We start from the raw sequence: 11,340 nt of genomic DNA, 5'->3' as shown, positions 1-11,340 counted from the left end.
TTTCTTATCTTTTCTATTTATTGTACATATATTCTTCTACCATCCCTAAAGTATCATTCTATTACCACTTTCCCCTCATCTCTCTCCCTTTCCTTTTCTATATGTGGTGTCTCCTTTTACCATCCTTAAAGTATCATTCTATCACCATGAGCACAATCAAACCTTTTCTTCTTCTTTCTCCCACAGCTCCAGTCGCACTACCTCAAGCGGTACTCACCCAGGCGTGAACCGGACGGACTGGAAACGGCCGTGTTGGGTCTTAGCTTCGTCACGTCCCGCAGTCACTTCCCCCACGGCGAGATGCGGCTCAAGTGCGTCGCCAAGATCGCCACAGTGTACTTCCAGTCGCAGGAGACTTCAGTGATCGAGACTGGGTTCCTGCCGCAGACTCAAGCCGAGGAGAGACGTCACTACTTTTTCAGTGAGTTCCTCTTCTTGGGTCTGTTTTAGTATAGCTTGGTGTGTTTTGATGCTGGTGGTTTTCCTTCGCGTTTTGTTCCAGTTCTTTTTTTCTTTTTTTTTTACTTTATCTTTTCTTGCTTTTTTTTTTGTTTGTGTTGTTTACTGGTTTTTCATTACCTGCTGAGTCTTTTTCTTTCATTATTTCGGTAAATTTTATCATTTATTCCTTGTCTTCTGCCTGTTCTAATCTTTACTTCGTCTCTTTTTCTCTTTTTGTTAGATTCGTTCGTCTGAGTTTCTTACAGTTTTTCTTTTATTTTCTTTTATCATGGGATATCTTTTGTTTTATAGTTCCTTCTTCTCCACTTTCATATTCTACTGCCTTCCATTTGACTTTTTTGCTTTTTACTCATTTCTATGCTTTTGTTCGTTCTTCCTTCTTCGTCTTGTATCTTTTATTCTCACCTGTACCATCACTGCGATTGTCACATCATCATAGTCGATCTGTCTATTTATCTGATTTGTTTGTTGCATTTATTTTCTTTAATGATAAGGATATTGGCAACAACTAGTTATAAAAAATTGGCCCTTTGATTGTGTCAGTTGTTATAGAGTACAGTGAAAATTATCAACTAAAATTTCAGAAGTTATGAGAAACCTCTCTCTCTCTCTCTCTCTCTCTCTCTCTCTCTCTCTCTCTCTCTCTCTCTCTCTCTCTCTCTCTCTCTCTCTCTCTCTCTCTCTCTCTCTCAATCTATCTATCTATCTATCTATCTATCTATCTGTCTATCTATCTATGTATCCATCTTTCTATCTCATTGTCTATCTATCTATCTATCTATCTATCTATCTATCTATCTATCTATCTATCTATCTATCTTTCTTTCTTTCTTTCTTTCTTTCTTTCTATCTATCTCTCTACCTACATACCTATTTATCTGTCTATCCCTACCCAGCTCATATTTCAAACCTCTGTTCTCCACACTTTTACTACTACAACTTTTCCTTCTCCTCCTCCATTCTTCTTCTTCTTCTTCTTCTTCTTCTTCTTCTTCTTCTTCTTCTTCTTCTTCTTCTTCTTCTTCTTCTTCTTCTTCTTCTTCTTCTCTCTCTCCATCTCCATCTCCTCCTCCTCTTTCTCCATCTCCTCCTCCTCCTTCTCCTCCTCCTCCTCCTTCTTACTCTTCTTCTTTTTCATCTCCTCCTCCTCCTCTTCCTCCTCCTCGTCTTCCTCCTTCTACTTCTCCTGGTCCTTTACTTCCTTCTCCTCCTTTTCCTCCCTCTCCTTCTTTTTCTCCTTCTTTTTCTCCTCTTCTTCTTGACAACTTCGCTCTCCTCTGTCTCCTCCACAAACTCATTTCCACATTTTTTTTCAATGACTCGTATCTTCATCAGTCTCTTTCTCTCTCTCTCTCTCTCTCTCTCTCTCTCTCTCTCTCTCTCTCTCTCTCTCTCTCTCTCTAGCGTCTTTCTTTTTCTTTCTGCATCATTTCAATTTCACGTTTTTCCTGTGGTTGTGATGGAGTCCTTTTCAGCCTCGTCAGTTTCCAGGGATTTAACAAGACTCAGTGTGTTTTTATTGTGATTCTTTGCTAAACTTTATAATCCACTCATGGTGTCTTATAATGTTTTTTTTTTCTTCGTCTCCTTCAGTGAAATTCTTATCATCTTTATTTTCACATTTGTATTTGTTTTATTTACTTATCTATGAGAGTTTTCATCTTTTTAAGTAAATGGAAATGATATTTTCTAAGGTGTTTTGCAGATTTTTTTTTCATATCGCATTTCGTGCTTTTAGTTCCACATTTTTTTTTATTGACAAGTCTCTCTTTCTCTCTCTCTCTCTCTCTCTCTCTCTCTCTCTCTCTCTCTCTCTATATATGAATTTAAATATGATCTGGTTATGTAATTTCTCATTTTTATCTTTTTAGCTTTTTATCTTTTCTGTAATAGGTAAATAAATTAACATGATACACAAACACTGAATAAAAGCTCATGGATAGAACGGAGACGTGTTAGCAGGTGAAGTAAGTGTATGTGTGTGTGTGTGTGTGTGTGTGTGTATGTGTGTAATTCACTGTTTGGATCTGCTGCAGTCTCTGACGAGACAGCCAGACGTTACCCTACGGAACGAGCTCAGAGCTCATTGTTTCCGATCTTCGGATAGGCCTGAGACCAGGCACACACCACACACCGGGACAACAAGGTCACAACTCCTCGATTTACATCCCGTACCTACTCACTGCTAGGTGAACAGGGGCTACACGTGAAAGGAGACACACCCAAATATCTCCACCCGGCCGGGGAATCGAACCCCGGTCATCTGGTTTGTGAAGCCAGCGCTCTAACCACTGAGCTACCGGGCCGTGTGTGTGTGTGTGTGTGTGTGTGTGTGTGTGTGTGTGTGTGTGTGTGTGTGTAATCCTGGATCAAGTTTCATCATGAGGATTGCAATATCTGTTATGGCCTGTGCACTTATGTAACTATTTAACAGTCAGACAGACAAACAGACAGACGGACGGACGGACGGAGAGGCAGGCAAGACAGATGGACTGCCTGACTAATATATAAATGTATAATTATTTAGATAGTTAGACAAACGATTGACAGATAGAGATGAAAAGAGAGAATTAGTCTCATTCCTCTATTCCATAAAAGTTACACACGGTAAAGGTAAGTGATGTGCACACAGACATTTATAAATTAATAACAAAGAGAGATGCACACACATATGCATACGTACATGTGTGTAGACATACACACAAGCAAACTTACTCACACACACACACACACACACACACACACACACACACACACACACACACACACACACACACACACACACACACACACACACACACACACACACACACACACACACATACATACATATACATACATACATACATACATACATAAAAGCAAACATACACACATACATACATACATACAAATATACACACACACACACACACACACACACACACACACATCTGTCCCCTCGAGTGTTACTAGGTCAGCTCAACACCTGCAAACATTCCCCCTTCACCTCTATGAGCTTCTCCTTATAGGGTTGGTCCTGGTAATGACGCGCCACTTAATCATTCTCCAAAGCAATCATCTCCCTTCATTGCATTATCGTCACCACCACCACCACCACCACCACCAACAACAACAACAGTCATCATCATCAGTGTGCGGTGTTTTGCTCTGATATCTTTTACTTAACTCTTTATCATTTTTTTCATCTCACCTCTAATCTTTCTACTCCCACTCGTCTCTCCCGTATTTTTACTTTTATTTTCTCGTTCTTTCCTCTTTTCTTTTTTCGTAAGTTTCTTGTTCATTACTCTGCTATTTCTGTTCTAGATTTTCTCTTTGCTTTCCGGATACACCTCTTAATCGCTCTCTTCTTCTTCTTTTTCTTCTTCCTCCTCCTCTTCCTCTTCTTCATACTCCTCCTCCTCCTCCTCCTCCTCCTCCTCCTCCTCCTTATCGTCATCATCATCTTCATCATCGTCATAATCATCATCACCATCACCATCATCTCCTTTCTACACTGCCTCCTCCTATTAAGTTTTCGTTCTCGTTCTTGTCATATATGTTTCCTTCTTTCCCATTCGTCTATTCCTAAGGTCGTTCTTTTCTTCCTTCCCCTTCTCCTCCTCCCTTCTTCTTCTTCTTCTTCTTCTTCTTCTTCTTCTTCTTCTTCTTCTTCTTCTTCCTCCTCCTCTTCCTCTTTCTCCTCCTCCTCCTCATTATCATCATCATCATCATTATCATCATCGTCATAATCATCATCACCATCACCACTATCTTTCTAGGCTGCCTCCTCCTTTTCTCCTTTTCTTCCTCGTTCTAGTCATTTATGTTTCCCCCCTTTCCATCCATTCGTCTGTTCATGAAAGTTACGATTATTCACCTAGTCTACTCGTAAGTACCAATAAACACAGAGCAATGAATGAAATGAACGCGAACGTTTACGAAAAATTATACTACTTACCAACAGGTTAATATCAACGCGACGAAATATGTTACTGCAAGAAATGAAAGCATAAAGCACGTAGTAGTAGTAGTAGTAGTAGTAGTAGTAGTAGTAGTAGTAGTAGTAGTAGTAGTAGTAGTTATTGTTTTTTGTTGTAGTAGTAGTAGTAGTAGCAGCAGCAGCAGCAGTTGCAGCAGTTGTTGTTGTTGTTGTTGTTGTTGTTGTTGTTGTTGTTGTTGTTGTTGTTGTTGTTGTTGTTGTGGTGGCAGCAGCAGCAGCAGTGCAGCAGCAGCAGCAGCAGCAGTGGTGGTGGTGGTGGTGGTGGTGGTGGTGGTGGTGGTGGTGGTGGTGGTGGTGGTGGTGGTGGTGGTGGTGCAGCAGGTGGTGGTGGTGGTGGTGGTGGTGGTGGTGGTGGTGGTGGTGGTGGTGGTGGTGGTAATAATAATAATGATAACAGTAGTATATAGTAGTAACAGTAGTGTTACATACATAAGTAGGTGTTCTAGTAGTAGCAGTGGTAACATTAGTAGTAGTAGTAGTAGTAGTAGTAGTAGTAGTAGTAGTAGTAGTAGTAGTAGTAGTAGTAGTAGTAGTAGTAGTAGTAGTAAAAAGCTACAAAAACCCAACAACAACAACAGTAACAATAACACCAAAGTCAAACAATAACAAAAACAGCAACAACAAAACAACAAAACAACAACAACAACAACAACAACAACAACAACAACAACAACAACAATAAAATAAGAGAAGCAATAATAATAATCTTATTAATAATAATAATAATAATAATAATAATAATAATAATAATAATAATAATAATAATAATAATAAAATAATATTAATAATAATAATAATAATAACAATAATAATAATAACAACAATAATAATAATAATAATAATAATAATAATAATAATAATAACAATAAAAACAATACTGCGACATCGTAGGTAGAACATCTTATGATAACTGCAGGGTGAGATACTGGCAATGAGAAGTAATGTAATATAGAATGACACAGAAGGGAATGAAATAAGAGTCAAATGTAACAGAATAATCTAAATGGAAGATGAGTGCACTTAAGAAGGTGTGTTTTTGTTCCTCGCTTCTTTTATTTCTTTATGGTAATGTTAGCAGTAGTCTCTCTCTCTCTCTCTCTCTCTCTCTCTCTCTCTCTCTCTCTCTCTCTCTCTCTCTCTCTCTCTCTCTCTCGTTTACGTGTACAAATGTGGTAGACGTTAATATTTTTTTTTTCGTTTTTCTCTTCCACATAACAAAACATAAACGGTTGTCATTGAGGGTGAAAAAATGTGTAACGGGAAATTTAAAAAAATATGCGTCGGTGTGATTGCCAATGTGATTAAATTAGAAAAAAAAGAAGAAAAAAATACAGGATAAAAACCCTTGACAGGAATCATGAAAAGTTGGTGATGGCCGAATATTGCTTTTGCTCGTTAAAGTGAGACTCACGTACGAACACACACACACACACACACACACACACACACACACACACACACACACACACACACACACACACACACACACACACACACACACACACACACACACACACCGTGGATCAGCAGTCACTCATGGTATGATATTTATTTCACTTTCATTTTCTGCAGCTTCCAATATTCAGTGATTTCTTAAAGTATGATTCGATTACTAGCTCGCATCATTGCTATCGAGTGCATGACAAGTGTATTTCAAAGAGATGGCTTACTGCATCGTGATGTTTCTTTAATGCGTTTCCACATTCATTTTGCTTACTATTTGATGATTTTATAGAGGTTCACAAAATCAAGTGGGGTATCAAAATAGTGAAGACTGTGGCCATTAATCTTCTGACCTCCTTGGACACTTTCTAATGCCAATAAAATGGTCGAATCGTACACAAATCTCAAGGTAAAAATGTATCGAAATACTGAAAGGGTTAATGTTCTCGTGATGAGGATTTCAGGTTTCTCTCATGGTGGATAGCCCAAACTTTCCTGCATGCTGAGAGCGGCAAGCACGATGGAAACTGTGGCCACGTTCATTAATGGCTTACACTATGAGTAGGCGGCGGCTGGATAACTGAATCTCTCATTATTTGGATTCTTTTAATTTTATCTTGAAAATGAAGCAGTAATTTATAGATCTTGAGTACATTTCGATGATATACTGGTATATACGTTAGATACATTATTATCTTTTCTTAATATTGTCTTGTGTTTTAGTGTGTAGTAATCTGGCGGTTTGCTGCCTTAGTTGCATATAAAGGAAAAAAATTCCAGAGAAATAGCTTTTTTCTTTCTTCTGAGTGCTCCCAAAGTAGCGAGAAGTAGAATTTTTCAGTCATAAAATAGAAAATCAACATCCATGTTCTATTACGTGTCACGACATCCGTGATTTAGGTGATATAAGCTACAAACAGGATTCTGATAAATGATACGTAAGGATTTTATCTATAAATGGATCTTTCGTTTTTATATCTTTAGCTTATCAATGACGTATTTTGGTTTATTTTTCGTCCATTCATGTATGGTTCATCGAAAGTAGCCACGCTACATTATATAAGACACCTCAATAAAAATAACCTGACACACACTTTGCTTTTCTTGATTTTGGGGGAGCATCCGAACACAAGAGAACCCAATACTCTATAGATCTACATTTTTCTTCCATAGATAAACGTGAAATTATCTGGACTTCGTGACATCGCTATATTTCCGGTGGCAAAAGCACAAAGTACTATACAGTCAATCATATTAGCAATATTTGTTGTATTCTCTGAGAAATATATTGACTATTTCTTATTAAATTTTAAATTACATATAGGGTAAAACTCTTCATGACTTGTTTTGTGGCTTTGATTTTCACTAACTTATCAATCTATCTATCCAATCATTTCTCTTAATTTTTTATCGTATTTTCCAGGTTAGTGTTTAACAGATTCACACACAAAATACACAATTACCAATTACATCAGCATTTCCAGCACACTCCTAGTGAGATATACCGTGGCCATATCATATCCGTGTAATACCAAAGCTTCTCCTTCGCCTGAATCTGGATCCTACCCAGTATGGTTCGGACAGCAAGTTAGGCAAGACGTCAGGCCGGCGTGTCAGCACCACAACACGAGCTCTGGAGGCTGCTGACGGTGCAGGAATGACTCAGTGAGAGAGAGAGAGAGAGAGAGAGAGAGAGAGAGAGAGAGAGAGAGAGAGAGAGAGAGAGAGATTAGCCTTCCAGTGACTCTTCATCTTCGTTCTCTCCCATATTTTCTCTCTGTATCGCTCCTCATCTCACAATGTCCCTTCCTCTCTCCTCCCCTGCCTTCCCTCCTCCTCAGCTCGCCTCCTGCCTACTTCCCCCTGTCTCGTCCCACGCCCAAGTCCAGCAGTCTCAGCACAAAGAATCCTTGTATTTCCTCTTAATGGAATACTGTCAATCACTCGCCTCAGGATTGCTTCTCGCTCCACAAATAACAACGGGCGTGGATTTCTCTTTGCTGTGATGTAGTTGTGATGCAATGCAAGGGATGGGGGACGCGGTGCAAGGCTGGCCGTTTGAAAAGCCTTGGTGTTACCTGTACAGGGATTCACCTGTCTCTACCTGTATCTATTTCGCACCTGCTTTACATACATGCATATGTCCCTCTCTTCCTCTCATTGAATCCCATCACTTCCTTTCCGTCCGTCTACTCCCTGCCACGCCGCATACTCTCATTATGCAAACTCCTCTTCCCTTCTCTCGTTTTCTGTAAGTCTTCTTTGACAATTTCGTTAGTTTCCTTCTGTTTTTCTTTTACTCTTTTTTTTTTTTTGATAGGCAGTGTAATGTTCTCTGCAAAGTGTAGTCTTAATGGTGTCTCTACTAATGTTCATTGTCAGAATTGCAGTTTTGATGGTTCCAAGAGAGAGAGAGAGAGAGAGAGAGAGAGAGAGAGAGAGAGAGAGAGAGAGAGAGAGAGAGAGAGAGAGAGAGAGAGATTCAAAACATTTACTTTAGTCATATGTCCGCCAGCTACACGATACATCCATCAGAGTAACCCTGTTGTTCCTCCCGCAGGCAGCGGCGCCAGGGTGGGAGGGGAGAGCACGCCCAGCCTGCTGCTGCTGCTGCTGCTACTTGTGGCGGGTGTGGCCGTACCCGCTCCATTCCTCCACCACTAGACTACTCTTCCTGCTCCTGCTCATGCCATCTCCCCGCCGCCACCACTGCCGCCACGCCTGAATACAAAGCCCAGAAAAAGACTTGCTGGCCGGGCCTCGGGGGGATCTTCTGATTGTTTTATATATACATTAACGTCTATATATGTAAATTAATGTCTGTGTATATACTACATTACTACACTTGTATAAACATTCCATGTAGAGACAATGGAGTAGCAACAGCATCAGCGGCAGATTCAGCAGCAGCGCCAGCGGCAATCAGCAGCAGCAGCAGCAGCAGCGGCAGCAGCAGCAGTAACAGCAGCAAGAGCACCAGCGGGGACGTCCAGTAAAAGAAGCTCTACATATCCTAGTCATGAGCGTCCACGCCGTCCCTTCGTCACCGCCACACGTCTCGCCTCAGAAGAAAAGGCGGCAAAAATACCAGAAAATAACCCTGACCCTGAGGACTTAATTTCACCCTCGGGAGAGATCAGGGTGGGGCACGCTTCCCACGGCTCCTCTTCTCCCTGTCTCCCCTAATGTGTTCCCCGCCAGCCAGCGTGTGTGACCTAACGAACAATGGCGGTGGTGACCTGACCTGTATTAACAAGTATGCCCTGACCTCACACGCGTGAGTACAATAAAAAAAAAGACAAATAATAGAAAGTTAAAAGAAGGGGAAATAATAAATCAGAATACGCTGGCGTGAGTAATTGGAGAGATGAAAATATTATGAACGAAGTAAATGGAAAGAAATGAACGTAAGAGTGAATTAAGAGAGAAAAAAAGCGCGATATGAGAGGAACTGAGGAGAAAAACAATTCAAGTATAAAATCAAAGCAAACAGAGCTGAGAACATGAGGCTAAACAATAGAAAAGAAAAACTGAAAGACAAAGAAAGAAAAAAGGACAAGGAATAGAAACAAAGTAATTACTCGTGTGTGTGTGTGTGTGTGTGTGTGTGTGTGTGTGTGTGTGTGTGTGTGTGTGTGTGTGAGTGTGAGTGTGAGTGTGTGTATGGGATGTAAATTCATAGTTTTCAAATTTACAGCTAAGTTTATTTTTCCCCTCTATCTCGCAAGTCTCTGTTTCAGAAGTGACGATAAAGAGACAAGGTGAGAGAGGCAGAGAGGCAGAGAGGCAGTGAGGCAGTGAGTGAGTGTGTTGATGATCAGTGCTCGGTTAAGTCTCGCTCAGCAGTCCATGAATGAGTCCGAAACGCGTCCTTTATTTGTTCATTCTCTCCAGTACTGCGAGTGTTTTCCCTGGAGAGAATCCAATTGTGCAGTGATTGAAACAGCAAAGGAGAAGGATGAGAACGGGGACGAAGAGGAAAAGGACAAGATGATAAATGCGAACGTAACTAATAACTTCCTTGGCAAAAGAAAAAAAGTAACTACAATAATTACAATAGTTACAATATTCCATGAAAGACAGAACGAGAAGAAAGAAAACGTGGAAGATAATGTGAGTAAGTAACAAAGTTTTCAGTGCCAAGATGGGCAGGAGGAGGAGGAGGAGGAGGAGGAGTCCATGCTGTGTTAATGAGTCAGGTGGAAAGTGGAAAGAGTAAGAGAAAAAAAGAGAGAGACGCCTCCAACCCTCAGCCCCAAACAGGAGGGCGACGAGAGAGGAAAGGCGAGTTAAGGAGACACAAAGGGAACATCGTCTGCATTCCACGAGCAACACCTAATGCTGATAACTTTTGGTGTAAAAGTTTAATGCTCACCCTTTTTTTGTGTGGACAACGTGGGGTAGACGAGTTTGGGGAGGCAGGCACGAAGGGAGGGAGAGAGAGAGAGAGAGAAAGAGAGAGAGAGAGAGAGAGAGAGAAAGGAAAAGAGGAAGAGGGAAGGGAATAAGGGAGGAGAGCGAGACAAGACTAAGAGGTGAGACAGAACAGTAGGAGGCGGTGCAGGAGGCACAGTAAAAGAGTGAAGGAGAAAGATGAGAAGGCGAGACGAGGATAAGAGGTGCTCAAGGACAGCAGGAGGTAGATGGAATACGTGCAAATTAATGTGCTATTTTGGGTTACCTGCTGACGACACGAGTCACATTACCAGAGCTTAGGAGGCCACGTTACGAGCCCTGTACCCCGTAAGTCCTCTAGCTGAAGGATAAAGCCTGGCGTCCTTCTACTCCAAGTGTGACTCAGTGAAAGACTATGAACTCCAGAGGTATAAAAGCACAGAGCACAGTAGTAGATCATCCAGTTGCTTGGCCTCAAACTCATTACCTCGAGGAATGGAAGGAAGACATGGAGTTGTGAAGTCAGTGTATCTCGAAACGGTGTGTGTATTAGAGGACACGAAACTTGCTTCTACTGAATAAGTGGGCCTTTCTTTTTCGTTTCATGTTGCTCTTAGCCAGCTCTCTCCTTTTATATAAAACAGTGAAATTGAGAAATTAAATACAATGTGATTTATAAATGGGATGCAGAAATGGTTTGAAAAAGAAATATATTCGAGATGAAAAATTATTATATGTGTATTCGAGGTAAAATGAGAGAGAGAGAGAGAGAGAGAGAGAGAGAGAGAGAGAGAGAGAGAGAGAGAGAGAGAGAGAGAGAGAGAGAGAGAGAGAGAGAGAGAGAGAGAATAGATAGTGTATGTGCGTGTGCGTGTGTGTGTGTGTGTGTGTGTGTGTGTGTGTGTGTGTGTGTGTGTGTGTGTGTGTGTGTGTAATTCACCACCACGGTCGTCTGCTGGTCACCCAGCCAGTCTTCCCCATTACGGAGCGAGCTCAGAGCTCATAGACCGATCTTCGGTTAGGACTGAGACCACAACACACACTCCACACACCGG

General features: G+C 41.0%; 1 protein-coding gene across 4 annotated transcripts in view; it reads left to right on the top strand.

The window, feature by feature from the left end:
* Nucleotides 1–11,039, top strand: part of LOC123520853 — a 364,869-nt gene extending 353,830 nt beyond the window's left edge. For all 4 annotated transcript variants that reach the window (XM_045283494.1, XM_045283492.1, XM_045283491.1 and 1 more), the window contains 2 exons: nt 187–421; nt 8,451–11,039. In XM_045283494.1, the coding sequence (XP_045139429.1) occupies nt 187–421; nt 8,451–8,554 (339 nt within the window). In that variant the 3' untranslated portion in view covers nt 8,555–11,039. The remainder of the gene's footprint in view (nt 1–186; nt 422–8,450) is intronic.
* The last annotated feature ends 301 nt before the right edge of the window (nt 11,040–11,340 follow it).

The sequence above is a fragment of the Portunus trituberculatus genome, chromosome 47 (genome assembly GCF_017591435.1).
Source record: "Portunus trituberculatus isolate SZX2019 chromosome 47, ASM1759143v1, whole genome shotgun sequence".
NCBI classification, from domain to species: Eukaryota; Metazoa; Arthropoda; class Malacostraca; order Decapoda; family Portunidae; genus Portunus; species Portunus trituberculatus.
This window is presented reverse-complemented; position numbering and strand designations above follow the sequence as displayed.